Source organism: Salvelinus namaycush, chromosome 40 (assembly GCF_016432855.1).
Source record: "Salvelinus namaycush isolate Seneca chromosome 40, SaNama_1.0, whole genome shotgun sequence".
In the NCBI taxonomy this organism is placed as follows: Eukaryota; Metazoa; Chordata; class Actinopteri; order Salmoniformes; family Salmonidae; genus Salvelinus; species Salvelinus namaycush.
This window is the reverse complement of record NC_052346.1, coordinates 18259400-18283649: the sequence shown is the minus strand read 5'-3', so window position 1 is coordinate 18283649 and position 24250 is coordinate 18259400. Positions and strand designations below refer to the sequence as shown.

Below are 24250 nucleotides of genomic sequence, written 5' to 3'. Positions count from 1 at the left end.
ATGCATAATTACGCTATGTGTGTGTGTATGTGGATTTGTCTCGTTTGACCGTTGATGCCACTTTCCTGCATCCATCAGCACATTCCTATCCAGACGCTGAAAGAGTTGTGATGTTTTTTTAAAAGCATCAATAACATCCCACCTGTTCTGACCGGGTTTGAGGTTTTATTGAGGTACACTCTCATCTGATCACTTGGCAGAACAACCCTGGGGCCTAAATAAAGAATGAATGAATAAAAATAAAAGTCTGCGGGCCAACGTGTTGCTCTCACCTTTGCAGATGAAATTACCTGAAAAGCTGTTACAAATCAATAGAATCAATGCAATCAGCTAACTGACATAGGGAGTCTCCTGCCAGGGAGTAAAATGGCCAGCAGGGATCTTTCAATCTCTCTCCTGCTAATTGCCCCCAGGGGGGACGTTAGTGCGTAGCATTTTGTACACTTAATTAAATTAGATAGCGCTAGCACTACTGCTACCGGCCAGGACAGGTTTCAGGGACCCGGCCGGGAAAGAGAAGAGGGAGAGCATTCGCCTTGGCGCGGCGCCAGTAATTAAGCCGATACCTTTCCTGATTACACCAATCCCCCTTAATGAACTCATTATGCATTTTAACCTAAACACTTCCCGGAATTAATGAGCATGCAAAAAGCCGGCTCTTAAAAAATCTCCCCTAGCTGCAATAAGTGGAAGTCATAACTCACACACTCAAATGGCTGGACATAATGTCCATATGTTTTCGTTTCCTACTCTCCTCTCTCAGGGCAACAGAGCCAATTTAAACGTCTTTGAGAGTAGGACACTGTCCAGTGTCCAGAAACAATCTGGTCCAATCTTTCATAGGGCCATTATGGGATCAGGCTTTTTCTCCAGCCAAAGAAGTAACACACCTGATTCAACTAATAAAGTCTAGATTGAAGACGATGATTAGTTGACTAGTTATATCAGGTGTGTTACTGCTTTGGCTGGAGAAAGAGTCTGCTGCACCCACTTTAAAGATACATTTGGATATCCTGGCCATATTGCCTACACACGTAATATACTGTTGAGGTTAGAGAGACTGTTTATCTGACACACATGGACACACACACCAGAATCCCCCCCTCTCCCACACACCCACCAGAGTACCCCCCCCCCCCCCCCCCCACCACCCACACACACACACACACACACACACACACACACACACACACACACACACACACACACACACCAGAGTACCCCCCCTCCCACCACACACACACACACACACACACACAACTAGGCAGGTAGTGATGAAGTGATGATGATTTAGAGAGACCTGGGAACAGTGCAAGGTGGGAGCAGTTCAGAACTGACCCATAATTCCCAGCTCATTAAATAATTCACTAATTGATTCATCACCAAATCAATAAAGCATCCAGATGGTTTATGGTGTGAGCACCGCTCTGAGTACTGGGGGGGGGGGGGACTAATTACGGTATTGGGAATAGACCTTCACAATGAAACACAAAAACACCTAGACAAGACTTACACACACACACGTCCATGGCCTTTATGGACTCACAAAGGAAGAGGAAGGTGGGTGTTGAAATGGAACCAGCATTGTGTTGACCTTGTTCTGGTATTGCATGACATCATCAGGCAGATGATGGTGGGTATAAAGGTAGTGGACCAATGGGGGGTCCCTCTCCCCTACCTGCTGGGCCAATAGGGGTCCTCCCCTCTCCTCCTCAACCTGCTAAGCCAATGGGGGTCCCTTTCCTCCGCTCCTCAACCCGTAAACACAGTCTGTGTGTAATGAATACTGTCTCAGGGGAGTCTGGACTATGGGTGGGCCGACCTCCTGTATGGGGGTGTATTTGGTTGGGGAAAACGTTAATTAAAGTGTAATGAATTCCTCTAGTGTTAGTGTGTGTGTTTTCTGGTGTCAGTCGTTTCTGCTGTGGGTTATGTCTGTGAGGTTTATGACCGTCTGAGATTGATTAGGACGAGGAGTGAGGTACGACGTCACTTTGACCCTCGTGATCCACAGGGCTGTAAAACCAGGCGCAGTAAACAGTTTCTGATAATTGTTTCATACCTTGTAGTCCGCACACACAGCCCATCCAAGACTGTGGCTGTGCGTACACACTTAAAGCAACGTATAGGGCTGTGTACACAGCTACAAGCTAAAGGTTATCTGGCCTGCACTCTGCACATTATCCATGCCTCTGTCATTGAGCTTCCAGCGGCACCTTCTGGTTCTCCCTGGCATCACGCTCATCCTCCTTTCTTCACGGCTAACAATCCCATAAGTAAAGTTTAAACATGTAATTGTAATATAGAACTTTAATTTACAATGAAAACCACTGGCCCTGCCCTTTTTATCAACAGAAAAGGTAGGTATTGGCAAATCTAATGTTATCATGGAATGTGGATGTATTGGAGCAAAAAGAGAAAGGACCAATCAGAATCAGTACCATTTTATTCCCTGGTGTTTATCAGAGTAGAGGTTTTGCATATGTTCACATACTGAGTGAGTCTTTCTCAGATCTACAGGTCTGGCCAGACTAAGTAAGACAACATTGAGATCCCGACTCCCTCTGCTTTGACCAACGTGTAGGACACGGCTCCCCTGTGTGGAATAAAAGCCAAATGACAACGTCAAGAAAGTCAGGCCCTCAGACAACTCTAAAAGTATGTGAAAAGGGCCTCTTATACATAACAAATTAAGATGTACCACAAATGTAAATAAAAAATAAATAAAAAAATGCCTATAAAACATCAATCTTATGAGAAACAAGCAAAGCCTTCAGCAGTGTTGTATTAACAGTATTATGCAATTCCCTATTATTTTATCACAATATCGCAAATTCCTGGACAGGCTGAATTAGGCTACAAACAGTCCAAAATAGCCAACAACCACCATTTATAGTTCCAGTACATTCTACATTGTTCCATTGAAATCATCATTAACGCCTGCATTCCAACTTCATTGGCTTATTTAGAACATATTCATATAGCATTTACATGGACAAATAAATCATTGCTCCTTAAATAGATGCACACACAAAAATAACAGTTTTAAAAAAGCAACCATTAAAAAGTTCCTATCAAGCAACTGTAGTGAGAGTTAACTGAGCAAAACCTGCTGAGAGACTTAAAACCAGATGAACTTATCTTCCTATTGACACTCAAAACAGAATCATGTGAGGTATTGCCAAATACATACAGGCCTAAATGAACGTGTCACAAATGGAGAATAGAGAACTGCTACAGTATAGCATTATGTGATAACAAATAAATACAGTTATGATGGACTTGAAAGAAGTTCAGATGTGATAAGGATGAATCAAGCAGACCTGGGTTCAAAATACTATTTCAGGTATTTCAATTGGTTTTCAATACAATCAGATAACCTTTATTTGAAAAAACAATTAGATGAATATTGGAATGTATTTGGAAATACACTTGGAAACTATTTGAAAACACTCAAATACACTCCCATGCATTTAACCCAGGTATTTGAAAATAGTATTTGAAAATACTTTCAAATACAATTTGGTCCACTATTTGGTTTTTACAAATAACCATTCAAATACTCAAATAAATAAATAACATTTGGCCTGTGTATTTGAAAATACTCAAATACACAGAAAAAGTATTTAATAAATACTCATGTATTGAACCCAGGTCTGGAATCAAGTTATTATTAAAATCTCTTTGAAGCTGATATAAGATATGGCCGAGTACATTTCCATGGAAACCGTCTGTCTGGAATTTACCATAGGTCCTTTTCCTGGTCCGGTGTCCCCTTCAACCGTAGTGTCTGATGATAGTTTAACCCATGGGGTTTCCTATTCACTAGCAGTCATAAAATGGCTCCACCCAAACCTCAATTTCCCCAAGGGGAGCTGGATGTGGAGCTGACCGACACTATGTAGGAGCATATTGTTGCACATGCATATGGAGGACAGTGAAGACCTGTGACATAAGTCAATATGGTTTCAACTGCCGAATAGCGGGTGTGTGTGTATGGGGTAGGATCCCCTGAGCTTCTAAGACTAGAGGAAAACGACGAGGTCAGGGTCGCCATTACAACAGTCCAGAGGTCATAAAGTTCAAAGTTCATCACCCACAGATGTTGGAACCAGAGGGGAACCAGAGAGGAGCCAGGCTTGCCATGGTTCCCCGATCAGGAGCATCATACCATATTGGTCTGTGTGTTGGGGCTGGAACACGTCATGTCCTGTATCTGGTCCAGGATCCAGTTGACGTCGGGTCTTTCCTGGGGGTTGGACCCCATGATGGAGCTCAGCAGGTTCTGCAGGCTTTCAGAGTAACTGGAGGGGAACAACAAAAACACCCATAAGACACTGAGAAACTACCAGAGTAACCGGAGAACAAATACATACTGAGAAACTACCAGAGTAACCGGAGAACAAATATACACTGAGAAACTACCAGAGTAACCGGAGAACAAATACATACTGAGAAACTACCAGAGTAACTGGAGAGCAAATATACACTGAGAAACTACCAGAGTAACTGGAGAGCAAATATACACTGAGAAACTACCAGAGTAACTAGAGAACAAATATACACTGAGAAACTACCAGAGTAACCGGAGAGCAAATACACACTGAGAAACTACCAGAGTAACCGGAGAACAAATACATACTGAGAAACTACCAGAGTAACCGGAAAACAAATACATACTGAGAAACTACCAGAGTAACCGGAGAACAAATATACACTGAGAAACTACCAGAGTAACTGGAGAGCAAATATACACTGAGAAACTACCAGAGTAACCGGAGAACAAATACATACTGAGAAACTACCAGAGTAACTGGAGAGCAAATATACACTGAGAAACTACCAGAGTAACTAGAGAACAAATATATACTGAGAAACTACCAGAGCAACTGGAGAACAAATATATACTGAGAAACTACCAGAGTAACTGGAGAACAAATATATACTGAGAAACTACCAGAGTAACTGGAGAACAAATATACACTGAGAAACTACCAGAGTAACCGGAGAACAAATATATACTGAGAAACTACCAGAGTAACTGGAGAGCAAATATACACTGAGAAACTACCAGAGTAACCGGAGAACAAATACATACTGAGAAACTACCAGAGTAACTGGAGAGCAAATATACACTGAGAAACTACCAGAGTAACCGGAGAACAAATACATACTGAGAAACTACCAGAGTAACCGGAGAACAAATACATACTGAGAAACTACCAGAGTAACCGGAGAACAAATATACACTGAGAAACTACCAGAGTAACCGGAGAACAAATACATACTGAGAAACTACCAGAGTAACTAGAGAACAAATACATACTGAGAAACTACCAGAGTAACTGGAGAGCAAATATACACTGAGAAACTACCAGAGTAACTAGAGAACAAATATATACTGAGAAACTACCAGAGTAACTGGAGAACAAATATATACTGAGAAACTACCAGAGTAACTGGAGAACAAATATATACTGAGAAACTACCAGAGTAACTGGAGAACAAATATATACTGAGAAACTACCAGAGTAACCGGAGAAGAAATACACTGCTCAAAAAAATAAAGGGAACACTTAAACAACACAATGTAACTCCAAGTCAATCACACTTCTGTGAAATCAAACTGTCCACTTAGGAAGCAACACTGATTGACAATAAATTTCACATGCTGTTGTGCAAATGGAATAGACAAAAGGTGGAAATTATAGGCAATTAGCAAGACAGCCCCAATAAAGGAGTGATTCTGCAGGTGGTGACCACAGACCACTTCTCAGTTCCTATGCTTCCTGGCTGATGTTTTGGTCACTTTTGAATGCTGGCGGTGCTCTCACTCTAGTGGAAGCATGAGACGGAGTCTACAACCCACACAAGTGGCTCAGGTAGTGCAGCTCATCCAGGATGGCACATCAATGCGAGCTGTGGCAAGAAGGTTTGCTGTGTCTGTCAGCGTAGTAACCAGAGCATGGAGGCGCTACCAGGAGACAGGCCAGTACATCAGGAGACGTGGAGGAGGCCGTAGGAGGGCAACAACCCAGCAGCAGGACCGCTACCTCCGCCTTTGAGCAGGAAGAGCACTGCCAGAGCCCTGCAAAATGACCTCCAGCAGGCCACAAATGTGCATGTGTCTGCTCAAACGGTCAGAAACAGACTCCATGAGGGTGGTATGAGGGCCCGACGTCCACAGGTGGGGGTTGTGCTTACAGCCCAACACCGTGCAGGACGTTTGGCATTTGCCAGAGAACACCAAGATTAGCAAATTCGCCACTGGCGCCCTGTGCTCTTCACAGATGAAAGCAGGCTCACACTGAGCACATGAGCACATGTGACAGACGTGACAGAGTCTGGAGACGCCGTGGAGAACGTTCTGCTGCCTGCAACATCCTCCAGCATGACCGGTTTGGCGGTGGGTCAGTCATGGTGTGGGGTGGCATTTCTTTGTGGGGCCGCACAGCCCTCCATGTGCTCGCCAGAGGTAGCCTGACTGCCATTAGGTACCGAGATGAGATCCTCAGAGCCCTTGTGAGACCATATGCTGACACATGCACATTTGTGGCCTGCTGGAGGTCATTTTGCAGGGCTCTGGCAGTGCTTCTCCTGCTCAAAGGCGGAGGTAGCGGTCCTGCTGCTGGGTTGTTGCCCTCCTACGGCCTCCTCCACGTCTCCTGATGTACTGGCCTGTCTCCTGGTAGCGCCTCCATGCTCTGGTTACTACGCTGACAGACACAGCAAACCTTCTTGCCACAGCTCGCATTGATGTGCCATCCTGGATGAGCTGCACTACCTGAGCCACTTGTGTGGGTTGTAGACTCCGTCTCATGCTACCACTAGAGTGAAAGCACCGCCAGCATTCAAAAGTGACCAAAACATCAGCCAGGAAGCATAGGAATGAGAAGTGGTCTGTGGTCACCACCTGCAGAATCACTCCTTTATTGGGGGTGTCTTGCTAATTGCCTATAATTTCCACCTTTTGTCTATTCCATTTGCACAACAGCATGTGAAATTTATTGTCAATCAGTGTTGCTTCCTAAGTGGACAGTTTGATTTCACAGAAGTGTGATTGACTTGGAGTTACATTGTGTTGTTTAAGTGTTCCCTTTATTTTTTTGAGCAGTGTATATACCGAGAAACTACCAGAGCAACTGGAGAACAAATATATACTGAGAAACTACCAGAGTAACCAGAGAAGAAATATATACTGAGAAACTACCAGAGTAACCGGAGAACAAATATATACTGAGAAACTACCAGAGTAACCGGAGAACAAATACATACTGAGAAACTACCAGAGTAACCGAAAAACAAATACATACTGAGAAACTACCAGAGCAACCGGAGAACAAATATATACTGAGAAACTACTAAAGTAACTGGAGAACAAATATATACTGAGAAACTACCAGAGTAACTGGAGAACAAATATATACTGAGAAACTACCAGAGTAACTGGAGAACAAATATATACTGAGAAACTACCAGAATAACTGGAGAACAAATATATACTGAGAAACTACTAAAGTAACTGGAGAACAAATATATACTGAGAATCTACCAGAGTAACCGGAGAACAAATATATACTGAGAATCTACCAGAGTAACCGGAGAACAAATATATACTGAGAAACTACCAGAGCAACTGGAGAACAAATACATACTGAGAAACTACCAGAGTAACTGGAGAACAAATATATACTGAGAAACTACTAGAGTATGAGCAATCGAGGGAGAAGGGCCTTGGTCAGGGAGGTGACCAAGAACCCGGTGGTCTGACAGAGCTCCAGAGTTCCTCTATGAAGATGGGAGAAAGGTCCAGAAGGACAACCCTCTCTGCAGCACTCCACCAATCAGGCCTTGATGGTTGAGTAGCCAGGTGGAAGCCACTCCTCAGTAAAAGGCACATGACAGCCCGCTTGGACTTAACCAAAAGGCACCTAAAGGACTCAGAACATGAGAAACAAGATTGTCTGGTCTGATGAAACCATGATTGAACTCTTTGACCAGAATGCCAAGTGTCACATCTGGAGGAAACCTGGCACCATCCCTACGGTGAAGCATGGTGGTGGCAGCATCATGCTGTGGGGATGTTTTTCATCGTCAGGGACTGGGAGACTAGTCAGGATCGAGGGAAAGATGAACGGAGCAAAGTACAGAGAGATCCTTGATGTAAAGCTGCTCCAGATCGCTCAGGACCTCAGATGGGGTGAAGGTTCACCTTCCAACAGGACAACAATCTAAAGCACACAGCCAAGACAATGCAAGAGTGGCTTCGGGACAAGTCTCCGAATGTCCTTGAGTGGCCCAGCCAGAGCCCGGACTTGAACCCGATCGAACATCTCTGGAGAGACCTGAAAATAGCTGTGCAGCAACGCTCCCAATCCAATCTGATAGAGCTTGAGAGGATCTGCAGAGAAGAATGGGAGAAACTCCCCAAATACAGGTGTGCCAAGCTTGTAGCGTCATACCCAAGAAGACTCGAGGCTTTAAATCACTGCCAACGGTGCTTCAACAAAATCCTGAGTAAAGGGCCTGAATACTTATGTAAATGTGACATCACTTTCTTTCTTAAAAAAAAAAATAATAATACTTTTGAAAAACGTCTAAAAATCTGTTTTTACTTTGTCATTATGAGGTATTGTGTGTAGATTGATGGGGGGGGGGGGTGCAATTTTATCCATTATAGAATATGGCTGTAACGAAACAAAATGTGGAAAAAGTCAAGGGGTCTGAAAAATTTCCGAATGCAGTGTATACTGAGAAACTACCAGAATAACTGGAGAACAAATATATACAGTTAAAGTCGGACGTTTACATACACCTTAGCCAAATACATTTAAACTCAGTTTTCCACAATTCCTGACATTTAATCCTAGTAAAAATTCCCTGTTTTAGGTCAGTTAGGATCACCACTTTATTTTAAGAATGTGAAATGTCAGAATAATAGTAGAGAGAATTATTTATTTCAGCTTTTATTTCTTTCATCACATTCCCAGTGGGTCAGAAGTTTACATACACTCAATTAGTATTTGGTAGCATTGCCTTTAAATTGTTTAACTTGGGCCAAACATTTCGGGTAGCCTTCCACAAGCTTCCCACAATAAGTTCGGTGAATTTTGGCCCATTCCTCCTGACAGAGCTGGTGTAACTGAGTCAGGTTTGTAGGCCTCCTTTCTCGCACACGCTTTTTCAGTTCTGCCCACAAATTTTCTATAGGATTGAGGTCAGGGCTTTGTGATGGCCACTCCAATACCTTGACTTTGTTGTCCTTCAGTCAGGAAGTCAAAGCTTGGTCGCTAATGGGTCTTCCAAATGGACAATGACCCCAAGCAGACTTCCAAAGTTGTGGCAAAATAGCTTATGTCTTGAGATGTTGCTTCAATATATCCACATAATTTTCCTTCCTCAGGATGGCATCTATTTTGTGAAGTGTACCAGTCCTTCCTGCAGCAAAGCACCCCCACAACATGATGCTGCCACCCCGTGCTTCACGGTTGGGATGGTGTTCTTTGGACTGCAATCCTTGGAAATTGCTCCCAAGGATGAATCAGACTTGTAGAGGTCTAGGCTGATTTCTTCTGATTTTCCTATGATGTCAAGCAAAGAGGAACTGAGTTTGAAGGTAGGCCTTGAAATACATCCACAGGTACACCTCCAATTGACTCAAATTATGTCAATTAGGCTATCAGAAGCTTCTAAAGCCATGACATCATTTTCTGGAATTTTCCAAGCTGTTTAAAGGTACAGTCAACTTAGTGGATGTAAACTTCTGACCCACTGGAATTGCGATACAGTGAATTATAAGTGAAATAATCTGTCTGTAAACAATTTTTGGAAAAATTACTTGTGTCATACATAAAGTAGATGTCCTAATCGACTTGCCAAAACTATAGTTTGTTACCAAGAAATGTGTGGAGTGGTTGAAAAACGAGTTTTAATGACTCTAACCTAAGTGTATGTAAACTTCCGACTTCAACTGTATACTGAGAAACTACCAGAATAACTTGAGAAAAAATTGACTACCAGAATAACAAATATATATACTGAGAAACTTCCAGAGTAACTTGAGAAAAAATACATACTGTAAATTGTATCAATTCCATACAACCTATGAAAAGGCTAGATGAAAAATGCTTAAATCTATCCAATCCTTTTAGATCTGCAGGAGTGCCTATTTGGAATCAATAAATTCTAGTTTGCTAGCCTTGAAAGCTGAGAGGGTGATGGATTGAAGAGTAACTAGGGGTTGACTAGCCAGGGGACTGACTGACCTGCATGGCTGAGGGATGGTAACTGGGTTAGAGGTATCTTGCCATGGGGACTGACTGACCTGCAGGGCTGAGGGATGGTAACTGGGTTAGAGTTAGCTTGCCATGGGGACTGACTGACCTGCATGGCTGAGGGATGGTAACTGGGTTAGGGTTAGAGTTAGCTTGCCAGAGGGACTGACTGACCTGCAGGGCTGAGGGATGGTAACTGGGTTAGAGTTAGCTTGCCATGGGGACTGACTGACCTGCATGGCTGAGGGATGGTAACTGGGTTAGGGTTAGAGTTAGCTTGCCAGGGGGACTGAATGACCTGTAGGGCTGAGGGATGGTAACTGGGTTAGGGTTAGCTTGCCAGGGGGACTGACTGACCTGCAGGGCTGAGGGATGGTAACTGGGTTAGGGTTAGAGTTATCTTGCCATGGGGAATGACTGACCTGCAGGGCTGAGGGATGGTAACTGGGTTAGAGTTAGCTTGCCAGAGGGACTGACTGACCTGCAGGGCTGAGGGATGGTAACTGGGTTAGGGTTAGAGTTAGCTTGCCAGAGGGACTGACTGACCTGCAGGGCTGAGGGATGGTAACTGGGTTAGAGTTAGCTTACCATGGGGACTGACTGACCTGCATGGCTGAGGGATGGTAACTGGGTTAGGGTTAGAGTTAGCTTGCCAGGGGGACTGAATGACCTGTAGGGCTGAGGGATGGTAACTGGGTTAGGGTTAGCTTGCCAGGGGGACTGACTGACCTGCATGGCTGAGGGATGGTAACTGGGTTAGGGTTAGCTTGCCATGGGGACTGACTGACCTGCAGGGCTGAGGGATGGTAACTGGGTTAGGGTTAGCTTGCGATGGGGACTGACTGACCTGCAGGGCTGAGGGATGGTAACTGGGTTAGGGTTAGAGTTATCTTGCCATGGGGAATGACTGACCTGCAGGGCTGAGGGATGGTAACTGGGTTAGAGTTAGCTTGCCAGAGGGACTGACTGACCTGCAGGGCTGAGGGATGGTAACTGGGTTAGGGTTAGAGTTAGCTTGCCAGAGGGACTGACTGACCTGCATGGCTGAGGGATGGTAACTGGGTTCTGGACAGCAAGGGCCACACTGTCTCCCTTCTGGAACACCATGTCATAGGGCCCCTCCAGGAACATCATGCTGTACAGTACACAGCCCAGAGACTGGAGAGAAAGAGAGAGAGAATACTGTCTCTACAAGGTCAACAAACACCAGGCATGATGGAGACAGAGAGATAGCAATCTAACTGGAGCCCAACATGTTGACTACATGGCTGGAGTCAAAACAGCATCGCACAGTCCAATGGTAAAGACAATCTCTGTTATGACAAATTGGTCTATGTTATATTGCTTGTACAATACTGACAGTTTCCACCGACCAAACTAAAGTGAGAAGGGGGGGGGTAGTACTCTAGTGTGCATTACCCAGATGTCTGTACGGTCATCGATGACGCAGTGGCTCTCCACGTTAAAGAGCTCAGGGGCGCGGTACGATATAGTACACCTCTGAGCTGCCCAGTCCTGTACTGTCATGGCCTCCCTGGTCCCCTTGACCTCCATCCTGGAGCGGTTCATAGAACCCAGGTCCATCAGCAGCGGCCTGTCATCCTCCTCTAGGAGTACATTGGTAGGCTTCAGATCTCTGATTGAGAGGAGAGCGGGAGAGATAAAGAGAGGGATAGAGATAGAGAGCCTCATTCTAATTTGAACCACTAACCATAATCGTGTGTGTGTGTGTGTGTGTGTGTGTGTGTGTGTGTGTGTGTGTGTGTGTGTGTGTCTGTGTGTGATAGCAGTAGCAGCCTGTACCTGTGTGCGTAGCCTCTGTCATGCATGGCCTTCAGTCCAGAACAGATGCCCTGTAGGACCTTCAGGATGCGTCTCTCTGGCATGAAGCTGCCCTTGTCCCTCAGCTTCTCTAGCACTGACCACAGACTGCCCTTCTGTAGGAGCACCCACACCCAGGCGTGAATACAAAGACGCATACATACACACTTTTTCATTTCCACGCTGTAAAACAGTATATCCGCAGATGTATCGGTAAGTTTTGTCCCCCCCCCCACAAAAAACAGTATCGGACCCCAAAAAAGCGTCCAGGCTCTAATACACACATACAGGCGTGAGTACATAGACATGCACACACGTACACGTACCTGAACGTAGGGCAGCAGTATCCAGGCCTCACTCTTGCCCCCCCTCTCTATGAAGGTGTGCCCTGCCAGGCCCAGGATGTTGGGGTGGCTGAAGAGACGGTGCATCTCCACCTCCGTCTGAGCCTCTTGGCGACCCTCCCGGTCATGGCACAGGATTCTCTTCAGGGCGTAGAAACGCCCATCCTGCACCCCCTCCACCAGGTCCACATAGCTGAACCCTCTGGGATGAGGGGAGGGATGGAGGGAAGGTAAAAGAAGAGAGAAAGAGAGAAAATAGGGAACGACAGAGGGGGTAGATAATGAAAGCAAGAGAAAGTGGAGAGGCAGACAAAACCAGAGTCCTGATCAGTAAGATGTAACATTACAGAAGACTGAAATACAAATACATGTGTGGGAGGGACAGGGATGATCGTCTGCCATGTAGAATAGGTAATAGTGTTTCACTGATGCGGACGGTTTTACCCTTCATCTAGTTTCTGGATGAAGTAGTATCTTTTGTTGTCAATGGTGATGGAGCCGCGGGAACAGATACACAGGGTCTGACCCATCCTCTCTGGGGCATAACTCAACACACCAACACCCAGATGGACAGAGAGAGAGAGAGAGACACAACCCATATTTATTTATTTTCCATTTTGTACTTGAACTATTTACACCTCGCTACAACACTGTATACAGACATATGTCATTCAACATGTCTTTATTTTGGAACTTGTGCTTTGGCATTGTAAACATGTTTCCCATGCCAATAAAGCCCCTTAAATTGAATTAGGAGAGAGAGATGGAGTGCATACGAGGTAAAAGACTAGGTTTAGTGGAATTGAAAGTGAGGTCAAGTGGAAAGCCATGGGAGAGAGAGAGGGCGAGTATGGGATATATTTGTGTAAAGAACATACTGAAACATGAAATCCAGTCCATTCCACTATGTTCCACGGATTGATGCAGTGTCAATTTCACTTGTCATAAATTATTCAGTCACCTGTGCAATTGATAATAATTTGGTGGGTGTTTATATTTGTCCAATTCATGTGTGAATTGGAAATGGGTTTTTTGCATATCACAACTCTTCCTGAGACAACCTTGGAGAGTGGGGTTACGGCCAGGGTCTGACATTATCAACGGTGACCCTGGCGAAAGTAGGACTAAGTGCCTTGCTCAAGGACACATCGGCAGATTTCTTGACCTTGTCCGCTCGGGGATTCAAACTAACAACCTTTCGGTTACTGGCCTAACTATTCAAACGAGCAACCTTTCGGTTACTTTCCTAGCCGCGCTACAGCGACTCTTGGTTGTGATCTGCCCAAGTTATGCGTTTTGGTTCTTTACAGCAGTAGCAACACCACAAGCAAATATACTTTCACTAAACCTTTGCAAAAGTGTACGATTTTGTTTGGTAACGTGGCACACCGGTAGGAGAATACAAGCTAACTACAAGAGGGCAGCATGCAGATCAATCCTGATCAGCCAATATTATCTGATAAGAGACATTGATAAACGTGTGATGAAAACACATGGGGATATTTACGTTTGTTAGCGGTGGATAAATAAAAATTACCTTCTGTATTCGTCCTGTTTTTGGTTTTCTGCTGGCTACTTCCGTGTACATAAAACGCGTAATGATGACGCAGACCTGTGATCTAATGCTGCGTTCCAAACTGGGAACTCGGAAAAAAATACAAGGTAAAATCATGACGTCAGTGATCTTCAGGTCGCTATCTAGATTGAGGCCCGAGTTCCCGAGTTGGAAGACCGTTCAAATCGATTTTTCCCAGTAGGAGCTCGTTTTTTTCCGAGTTCCAAATTGTTTTGAACACACTGAAGTCGGTGATTTCCGAGTTACCAGTTGTTTCGAACGCGGCACCAATCGAAGTGTGTCTATTATATCGACAAGATAGTCAAGTGAACACTAACAATGGAAATACATGTCCTCAAAGATGGAAGGCAGGCGGGAGGAGGCGAAATCATTCTATGTAGTACAAGGGCATACACGCGTGTGAACAGGCCATTGCAATATAGTAGTTGTCTTTGTATCCGTGCCATTACAGCGTCTGTGACCGCATGGGAAGCGCCATTTTAAAGTACTAAATTATCTTAATCTTTGTTGATTGTGCCTAACTCATAGGAATCTCTACTCAGTTGACTACGTTAAAATGGAAGCCCTTAATGGCAATTCCCATGCTCCATCTATGACAGGCACAGGTCCGATATAAAGTATTTTATCATGCCCACGAGTAAGCGTTTCCCCTTGGATTTAAGATAAAACGACTCAATATGGCCATCTGCAGGCCTTTGGTCTAGTACTACGTGTACTCTACACCTGTTGTTTATGAAGCATGTGACAAATTACGTATTTTCCCCCCACAAAGTTGCCGAAATGCCACGTGCGTCGACACATCAGTGCATTCGTAACTTAACTTAATCTATATTCGATCAAATAAGCCTCACGTAGCAAATTAGTTCAATGTTTTGTTGACCAAACTGGACACTCATTGACCTCCATACAAGAAGTCCTCACTTTGTGGGTTTATTTCCGGGGACAGATTTTGGGCCGAGTAAAACTTCTCGATTCAGCTCTTCCTCTGGCCAAATCAAGTATTTGATTAAACCAAAGCACTACCCAGTGGACTCAACTTTGCTAAGGTGGGTCTCAAATCGACCATCCATGTATCCACCTTTAGGCTATTCTGTAACTAAATAAACTAGTTTCACATTATGGGGGAAATCCTTCCACGTTAGTCAACACTACAGGTTTTTATCCTTGAGGAGAAAGTCAGAAGGGAGAGACCCCTGGCTTTCTCATCCAATGGGGTTTGAGGAGACAGTCCACATGAGTATACAATTTAGACACTTACCTTGACCATAATCTTGTTTTTCAAGGCACCCTGCAGTTACATTTATATCCCAGGAATTCTCTGCTACTTACCAGGCCATGTGTGTGGCCGATTGCACAGACTGATGTTTCATAATTTTGTCCGTTTAATAGTAATTTAGTCAAATAATGAAACCTCGGGTCAGGACTGGAGGCAGTTATGATTGATTAGAACCATTGAAAGAGGTGAAAACAGGATTAACTGAGATAAAACTTTATTTACAAAGGAGGGGATACAGCCACAACAGTAACCTGATGTGATAACTCTTAAAATAACAGACATGGCAAAGAAAATAGAATCTGTAGGGATAAAACCAATAAATTATTTTGGGGTAACTTAACATGCAATGCAAAATAATCCTACAAAATAGAGTTACTGAATTACATTCATTAAGACCCAACACCATGGGGTTTAGTTGGCTAGTTTGTTTTCTGATTGGCAGTAACTTTAGTGTTTAGGATAGATCTGAAAGCACAGAAGTACCATGAACTTAAAGGAAACATTTTTATGGAAACACCTTCATCTTCAAGGTTCCATAGTCAACCTTCTAGGAAAAGATTGTCAGACATGGATGATGTGGGGTCTTTGGTGAAGAAAACATGATGACGTTCGACAAGGGAAGGAGCAGGCCGTTCCCCACTTCATGGTCAAGTAAAGGCAGTTCTATCTCTCAGTGATACGTTAGCCGACCGAGGACCCATCCCTCCTTTGAACTCCTCTTCTCCTAATACTCCTCTCCCTCCTCGTCCTCCTCAAATGAGTCGATACCTACCTCTTCATAGTCCTTCTCCAGGGCAGCCATGTCTTCCCTGGCCTCAGAGAACTCCCCCTCCTCCATGCCCTCACCCACGTACCAGTGCACGAATGCCCGCTTGGCATACATCAGGTCAAACTTGTGGTCGAGACGTGCCCAGGCCTCAGCGATGGCTGTGGTGTTGCTCAACATGCACACAGCTCTCTGGACCTTGGCCAGGTCACCCCCTGGCACCACAGTGGGTGGCTGGTAGTTGATGCCCACTTTGAAACCTGTAGGGCACCAGTCCACAAACTGGATGCTTCGCTTTGTCTTGATGTTGCCGATGGCCACGTTGACATCCTTGGGCACCACGTCTCCACGGTACAGCAGGCAGCACGCCATGTACTTACCGTGGCGAGGGTCACACTTCACCATCTGGTTGGCGGGCTCGAAGCAGGAGTTTGTGATCTCAGCCACAGAGAGCTGCTCGTGGTAGGCCTTCTCGGCTGAGATGACAGGGGCATAGGTGGCCAGGGGGAAGTGGATGCGGGGGTAAGGCACCAGGTTGGTCTGGAACTCTGTCAGGTCCACGTTAAGGGCACCATCGAAACGGAGAGAGGCGGTGATGGAGGAGACAATCTGGCTGATGAGCCTGTTGAGGTTGGTGTAAGAGGGGCGCTCAATGTCCAGGTTTCTACGGCAGATGTCGTAGATGGCCTCATTGTCAACCATGAAGGCACAATCAGAGTGCTCTAGGGTAGTGTGGGTGGTCAGGATGGAGTTGTAGGGCTCCACCACAGCTGTGGACACCTGGGGAGCAGGGTATATGGCAAACTCCAGCTTGGACTTCTTCCCGAAGTCGACTGAGAGACGTTCCATGAGCAGGGAGGTGAAACCAGAGCCGGTACCTCCTCCGAAGCTGTGGAAGACCAGGAAACCTTGGAGCCCCGTGCACTGGTCAGCCTGTCAAGACACAAGACACTCATCAACATGTTTTCTAGAAGGAAAGTCCAAGCTCTGATAAGACCCATTTAGGCTAGATTTATGCAAATCAAGGCTAAAACCCTTTCTCATAAAACATTCATGAAAAATCCATGAGTTATCCTAATATCACCATTGAATATCAAATCTGACAGTTTCTCACCAGTTTACGGATCCTGTCCAGCACTTGGTCGATGATCTCCTTGCCGATAGTGTAGTGGCCACGTGCATAGTTATTGGCTGCGTCCTCCTTCCCTGAGATAAGCTGCTCGGGGTGAAACAGCTGCCGGTAGGTACCTGTCCGCACCTCATCTGAGAGAAAGGGGAACAGACTAGGGTTAGTCTGGTCTTGATGCTTGTTTTGAACTGTACCACCATATTGATGAAGACCTCTTCCTACACATTCCCAGTGTCAATCAGTCAGTGCATTTTCTCTGCCAGATCCCTCCAATACTCACCAATGACAGTGGGCTCCAGGTCTACAAAGATGGCGCGGGGCACATATTTCCCGATGCCCGTGGCGCTGAAGAACGTGGTGAAGGAGTCGTCAGTGCTACCGACCGCCTTGTTGTTAGGCATGGTGCCGTCCGGCTGGATCCCGTGCTCCAGACAGTACAGCTCCCAACAGGTGTTGCCCATCTGGACTCCAGCCTGACCCACATGCACAGAGATACACTCACGCTGGAGAGACAAGGAAATAGGGTTAGTCAAACAATTTATGGTTTCTTTGAACAGGTACAAAACACATTGACTACACAAGGATCCGATGCATTGACAGCAGTCTGCACTGGATGGAGTAACACTTGGTTTTCAATGTCACCAATGATAATGGAGCCAGTGGCGCACCCCTCCAAACCACTCAGTGCATAGGAGTCTGAGATCGATTAAGGATTTGGGCATCCATTTTAGCACTTGTTTTACTGCTGTTTCTCCACCAAGTGGGAGCACTAACACTAATGGTCCCCAACCAGGGGTACTAGGTTCCCTGGGGGCGCTTTGCCTATACACAGGGGGTACTTGAGAAGACTCATGAGACCATAGGCTTTTACTGGTAAAATGCACATGAGGGGGTACTTCAGGCAGGGCAAAATTCAGTTTGTACAGTAAAATAAAAAGGTTGGGAACCACTGCTCTACACTAACAGGAAACAAACCTAACCTGCCCATGTCTGAGTGACAAAGGACAGGTGAGCCTGAAAAGTGGGCGGCATGATCTAGCTAGTTAAAAACAAGCCACCGGCGTTATGAGCCAAAGTAATGAGTCGTGTATATTTGCATGGTGATCCAATTTGTTTGCAGTGTGTTGAAATGGGACTGACTGCACTTCCTAGCATGGCTTAGCCAACTCTGCAGTGAGTCGATCTGACCTACTTCAATACTGAACTGTATGCAGCTACCGTCTCAGAAGCCTAGCCACATCTCAGCGTGTGACTACCTAGTCATTAATGTAGTCTGAACCATGTAACTGATCTACAAAGTACAAAACATAAACACCTGCTTTTTCCATGACAGACTGACCAGATGAAAGCTATGATCCCTTATGACACCGGGTTGTGTCAAGCACTTCAACGTATGTGTATAAAGAATGATCCACCACCCAAAGGACATCCAGCCAACTTCACAACTGTGGGAAGCATTGGAGTCAACATGGACCAGTATCAGTGTGGAACGCTGGATACCTTGTAGAGTCTATGCCCTGACAAATTGAGACTGTTCTGAGGGCAAAAGGTGGATCAATTATGAAGGGTGTTCCTAATGTTTCGTACACCCACTACTTTACACAGGAGTCTGGACACCCCTTCAGATTAGTGGATTTGGCTATTTTTGCCACACCAGTTGCTGACAGGTTTGTAAAATCGAGCACACAGCCATACAATCTCCATAGACAAACATTGGTCTTACTGAAGAGCTCAGTGACTTTAGTCTGGGGACGGTTTTACAGTTTGGGCTAGGCCCCTTAGTTTCAGTGAAGGGACAACTAACACTACAGCATACAATGACATTCTAGACGATTCTGTGCTTCCAACTTTGTGGCAACAGTTTAGGGAAGGCTCTTTACTGAAAGCAAGGTCCATACAGAAATGGTTTGTCGAGATCCATGTGGAAGAACTTGACTGGCCTGCACAGAGCCCTGACCCCAAACCCATCGAACACCTTATGGATTAATTGGAACGCCGACTGCGAGCCAGGCCTAATTGCCCAACATCAGCGCCCGACCTCACTAACGCTCGTGGCTGATTGGACGCAAGTCCCCGCAGCAATGGTCCAACATCTTGTGGAAAGCCTTCCTTAGAGTGGAGGCTGTTGAGCAGCAAAGGGTGGACCAACTCCATATTAACGCCCATGATTTTGGAATGAGATGTTCAAAGAACAGGTGTCTACGTACTTTTTGTCATGTAGTGTACACATTTTATAGAGAACGCAGCACTTGATATCTACATTCACTAAGGACCAAACAGAAGGTTGTGTGTGCGTGCGAGGAATGAGTCAATTTTGCAATGCAGTATTGGCAGACGGCAGCATAGTTGAGGCTAGACTGCAGTGACACCATCCAGTCGACTAGACTCCTATAGCATTAACAAAAGAAACATCCATGCTGAATGTGTTACCACAAGGTGCATCCCACTAGTCCATTACGGCCTACTCATATTCTTCATGTCATTTAGGCTCCACAACCCTGAGGAGAGGATGCCACTAGATTATTGAGATACATCCCCTCATTGGAATGCCAACTTGGACCGAGGTCATTAGAGATTATACAAATATGTGAATTTGTTTAACATTACAGCTTCGCAAGGAAGCAAAGTCTGATTAGACATCACTAGACTCCAGGCCGAACTGGGAGGTTTGGCAAGTGGCTACCCTACCCCCTCAGCGCGTCATTGAGCTAGCGAGTAGCAACAATGCTAACAGAAGCTGACGAGTCTGCGTCAAGGCCAAAAGGCCCTCCACACCCTACTGAAGTATTTCCAGCTCACAGCGAACAGGACGAGGGGAAAATACCACCAAGGATGAGTGAAGCTGATAACAAGCTTATCATTTCTGAATAGTAGCGTACCAGAAGCAGAGCTGGATACGTACACCCAGTCTGTCCAAGCTGGCTTACTATACAGAGAGATGGAAAGCGAGACATTCAAGAGAAACGAGATAGTCAAGGAAGATACGTTTATGAGACAGTGACATGCCAAGAGGACGGGTCTGGGAATGTTGTGCGGTTCTATGTGTTGGCAGTACTTATGAATCAGAGCGTTTTGATTTGCGAAGGCCCAGCTATAAACAAGACCACCTGCCACAGTAACAGGTGAACAGACACCAGCCAACTAGGCTTTGCCCTCTGGTAGAATAGAATAATAAACCCCTTAAGCTAGGTTGAACTTTTAGTATCAAGTGCAATTATTTTAAAACGGTAGAATCCGCATAATGGGAATAGGACTTCCCTTTATGAACGGTAACTCAGTAAAATATTTGAAATTATTTCTTCCAGTATAGTAAGAGGATGTGAAGGAAACGTTAGAAAACCTCACTTCTGATCTGAATCTACTACAGTGAGGACCTCGTGACAAAGGTCTTTCACCTGCATGTTGCTACACCCCTCCACACATAATGTACTACTGTTATGACTCCTCATGTAGAGACTGGGGCCACTACTGTCAAACATTTCTCCAACCTCCTAGTTTGACAGAACAAGCTGGGTAGGGTGCATGGTGGGGGAGGGGCGGTGACACAGGGATGTGAGTGTGTGCCTAGTTTAGGCATGACAGCTAGGTCAGCACTGCAGCCAGCTATTTAAAGGGAGGTGTCAATCATGACTCCATCCCCCCACTGTGTAGCCCCGCCAGACCCCGTTCTACTCCACTGACCCCTTTCTGTGGGAACAACCACATGGTGTCCTGAACCTCTAGTTCAGTCAGAGTTGATGTTCAGGCAGTCCCTAGTTCATACCAGATTTAAAAAACTAACCTCCACCCTGTTGCATTTGTCAGGGGTTGCCCTGATTTGCTAATCCACACTAGAAACCTTGTAGGTAAGCCTAGTGTAGGCCTGTGTGTAACTGATAGCAAGTTGATTCAGTGACTGTTTGCTCATACATAATAGGCCATTTATGTTAATATTACCAAACAGGCCAGTCAGGTAGTGCCAGGTTATGATATTCATTTCCTGTATTTTGAACTCATGGTATGGCGATAGACTGTAGAGTACAGTTTAGATTAACAAATTGCTTGTGCAACTGCAAGTCCGCTGAGACACTTGGCACCAACATGGCTGATGGACTAACCGCTTGTGGCTTGTTCAGTAGCTAGTAAGCAACCCCCCTCCAGCTTCCTGTTCTGTCCCCATGGGGCTTTTTTTAAGGGCAAAGAAAGCCTTGTGTTATGCGGGAAGACATATGGCTTGGAATTCACACCCAAACAAATAGTCTCCCCCTCCTTTCATAACATTCAAATTAGATGGCAGGTGTCAAAAGAAACTCCCGCATGCCATGGTAATCTTTAGTCATGAGCAAAACTAACAGGCGAGTCAACTGTTTGAAGACACCGCATTATGATCCGAGTAGTACATGAACTGGAATGGATCATAAAGGCTCTTTCACCCACATTTAGTAGTTTAGACCTTAACCTCATGATCAGACAGTCTGCCGTGTGCTAGTCTGAAATGCTGATCCTTTGGGCTCTGCGTCACTCCTAACCTCAGATTTCCCTTTCAGGTCAGATTACTGAAGGTTGCCCCTATCACGACTAAGCATGTGCATAGTCAAAAGATTTCACATTTCTTGACATATTTTATGATTAAATCATATGGGCAGGATGTGAGGTAATACAATGTGAGCCATGTCCTAAAAACATTATTGTGGCAACTTGGTGGGAAAATGTTACTTTGGGACAACAATCCCAATGAATCTGTTTTTTGTACTCATTGTAGATGTAATCTGCCATACTTCAGTAGATCTGTGGTTCATTAGTAGTCGTTGGCATGTGCTCGGACTGAATAGTACTACATACAGAACGTTCCCAGTTTTGCGCAGTAGACTAGAGCAACAGGAACAGTAGCTGACTAGGCCTACAGTCACTCATCAGAATACACACGGATCCGTGGGAGCCACATCAGCATTTAAAGCCAGCAGAGCAAATAAACACACCCATAACCACACTGGCCTCACTGCAACTGGAAACGGGTTACTCCTTTAACCATTCAAAATGGCAGGAAGCTGCTTCAAGCGCCAAGACAACATTTTGATAATAAATGCAGATACCTGTGAACTGATTCATGATATGAAATAGGACAATTAAGGCTCAGGTGACTCTTAATAATTAAATGCATTCTAGTAATAGTTGTCTACTGCGCCAGTCGTGTTTGAATTGAAAAGCAAAACGGCGCGCTAAGTTGAACGCGCAGCAAAATGGATACTCCTTTCATGACGCACCATGTTATCAGAGAAAAATAATATCCTATAAAAACAGGTGAGCCGTAGCGTAGGCTGTACCTAGAAGTATTATAGACAGTAATGTTTATGCTATACAAGATGGGACTACAAAAACATTAGAAATTTAGCCTAATTCATACAACTCTAAACCTTTACATTATTACAACCTATGCGTCGAAGGCAATGTTGGAAAAAAAATAAAGGTCTTACCATTTTGATTCTGTTTGTCTTCGTTTCCGTAGAAAAATAAGTGTTCGTAGTATAACCTCTCACAGTGAACCTATAATGGGGTCTCCGTGAGTATGTTTTAACTGCGTGTGTTACTGCAATCTGTTTTTATAAACTGCGAAGGGCGGGGGTGGAGTTTTGGACACTCCCTCTTTTCTCATAGGTTGAGTTCGATTTACATGGCCCGGTGCCCCGGTTAGACGGAGTTGGATATTTTAGACCATTCTAAGTAGGCGTAGTTGGATATTTTAGACCACAGGTGTCAAACTCATTCCACGGGGGGCCGAGTGTCTGCGGGTTTTCGCTCCTCCCTTGTACTTGATTGATGAATTAACATCACTAATTAGTTAGGAACTCCCCACACCTGGTTGTCTAGGGCTTTATTGAAAGGAAAAACCAAAAACCTGCAGACACTAGGCCCTCCGTGGAATGAGTTTGACACCCCTGTTTTAGACCATTCCATTGGCCCTTAACTGAAATCCCCAGTCACCGGGCCATGCAAAACGAACTCCTCCATACGCAGATTAGACCTCAGGCTAGGTAGGAAAGTCAGGACTGAAAAGGGTAGCTGTACCAAAGATTATATATTATATTGACAAGATAGCCGAGTGACCGCTCTAACAATGTAATTACATTTCCTCAATGATTGAAGGCAGGCGAGACCATTCTAGCCAATGAGAGGGCGCACCAACACGCACAACTAAGTTGTTGCCGGAATGCCACGTGCATCCACTTAAATCAGCACAATCAGTACAGCCTAAACATTACGAAACTTCTATTCGACCAAATAAGCCTCACGTAATTCAACACTCGTTTATAGACAGCCCCCCCATACAAAAAGGGCTTATATCACGTGGACAGATTTTGTCCAGAGTAAATCTTCTCGCTTCACCTCTTCCTCTCTGTCTTTGCGCAATGAACTGCCGTCGGGTTTTGTTGCTCCTTGTTCGCCACCAGATGTCAGACTTGTCTAGTGTTCTGCTTGCTGGTTCTTGCCATGACGAAGACGTTCTTCTGTCTGCAACAAAATAGGTCAACGTTGTCCCTGGGCAGACACTGATCTGAGGTCGGGTATGTATTTTCCTCCCTAATTTCTCCATTAGGAATTGAGGAGAGTAAAATTATCCTAGTTCTGTGTCTAAGGGATCATTTTTGGAGCTGTCTTTCCGTGCATGAACAATGTGGCAGTTGTGATTCCAGTAACATCTGTTTCTGTGGTTAATAAATTAAAGTTGAGAGGATGCTCTTTTAATACTTTAACTTTGTTGCAGTTGAGCTCAGTTTTATCTCTCCTATCTAAGTGGTTAGCTATGCTATAGGCCCTGGCCCCTGAGGCATTAGAGGACCCTTCTCTCTGGCTTTTGGCTATGAATGAAAAAGTTATAATCCTCAAACAAGGCCTGAATTCCTCCAGATACGCTTTTCATCCTGAATCCCCCCCCCCCCCCCCCCCCTCTGTATTTTGAGATAGACAGAACGATAGATCAAAATCTTTTTCATGTGCATCGTTTTTCCCTCCTACGGTGGACACTACAGGGCTAAGGATTTCTTTCCCCTTATCTTATGTACTGGAGTTAGACCGTAACCCACTGG

At 44.9% G+C, this 24250-nt stretch overlaps 2 protein-coding genes across 4 annotated transcripts; both read right to left on the bottom strand.

The window, feature by feature from the left end:
• Positions 1-2428: 2428 nt before the first annotated feature.
• On the bottom strand, positions 2429-15077 carry stk16 (serine/threonine kinase 16). Of its 3 annotated transcripts, none has more exons than XM_038980054.1 (8): positions 13977-15077; positions 12884-12985; positions 12422-12641; positions 12078-12211; positions 11694-11910; positions 11311-11432; positions 4172-4304; positions 2429-2596 (listed from the first exon to the last, which is right to left on the bottom strand). In XM_038980054.1, the coding sequence occupies exons 2-8, from the start codon at positions 12967-12969 to the stop codon at positions 2435-2437; spliced, it is 1074 nt and encodes a 357-aa protein (XP_038835982.1). In that variant the 5' UTR covers positions 12970-12985; positions 13977-15077; the 3' UTR covers positions 2429-2434. The 3 variants fall into 3 exon arrangements, with proteins under 3 accessions (XP_038835982.1, XP_038835981.1, XP_038835983.1); XM_038980053.1 differs by having other exon boundaries at positions 12884-13010; positions 13977-15076; XM_038980055.1 differs by lacking the exon at positions 2429-2596 and having other exon boundaries at positions 2874-4304; positions 12884-13010; positions 13977-14150.
• Positions 15078-15488: 411 nt separating this feature from the next.
• LOC120033621 (tubulin alpha chain-like) lies at positions 15489-22767 on the bottom strand. Its single transcript, XM_038980052.1, has 4 exons — positions 22640-22767; positions 17467-17689; positions 17172-17320; positions 15489-16990 (listed from the first exon to the last, which is right to left on the bottom strand). The coding sequence occupies exons 1-4, from the start codon at positions 22640-22642 to the stop codon at positions 16016-16018; spliced, it is 1350 nt and encodes a 449-aa protein (XP_038835980.1). The 5' UTR covers positions 22643-22767; the 3' UTR covers positions 15489-16015.
• Between the last annotated feature and the right edge of the window lie 1483 nt (positions 22768-24250).

Excerpts from the sequence above, each read along its gene's own strand:
- stk16 (XM_038980054.1), bottom strand. The coding sequence starts at position 12,969 with ATGGGTCAGACCCTGTGTATCTGTTCCCGCGGCTCCATCACCATTGAC. Across the intron at positions 12,212-12,421 it reads TACTGCTGCCCTACGTTCAG|AAGGGCAGTCTGTGGTCAGT; the intron begins GTACGTGTACGT and ends GTGCTCCTACAG. Across the intron at positions 2,597-4,171 it reads CCAACACACAGACCAATATG|GGGAGCCGTGTCCTACACGT; the intron begins GTATGATGCTCC and ends TATTCCACACAG.
- LOC120033621 (XM_038980052.1), bottom strand. Across the intron at positions 17,321-17,466 it reads CCTGGAGCCCACTGTCATTG|ATGAGGTGCGGACAGGTACC; the intron begins GTGAGTATTGGA and ends CCTTTCTCTCAG. Across the intron at positions 16,991-17,171 it reads TGGACAGGATCCGTAAACTG|GCTGACCAGTGCACGGGGCT; the intron begins GTGAGAAACTGT and ends GTGTCTTGACAG.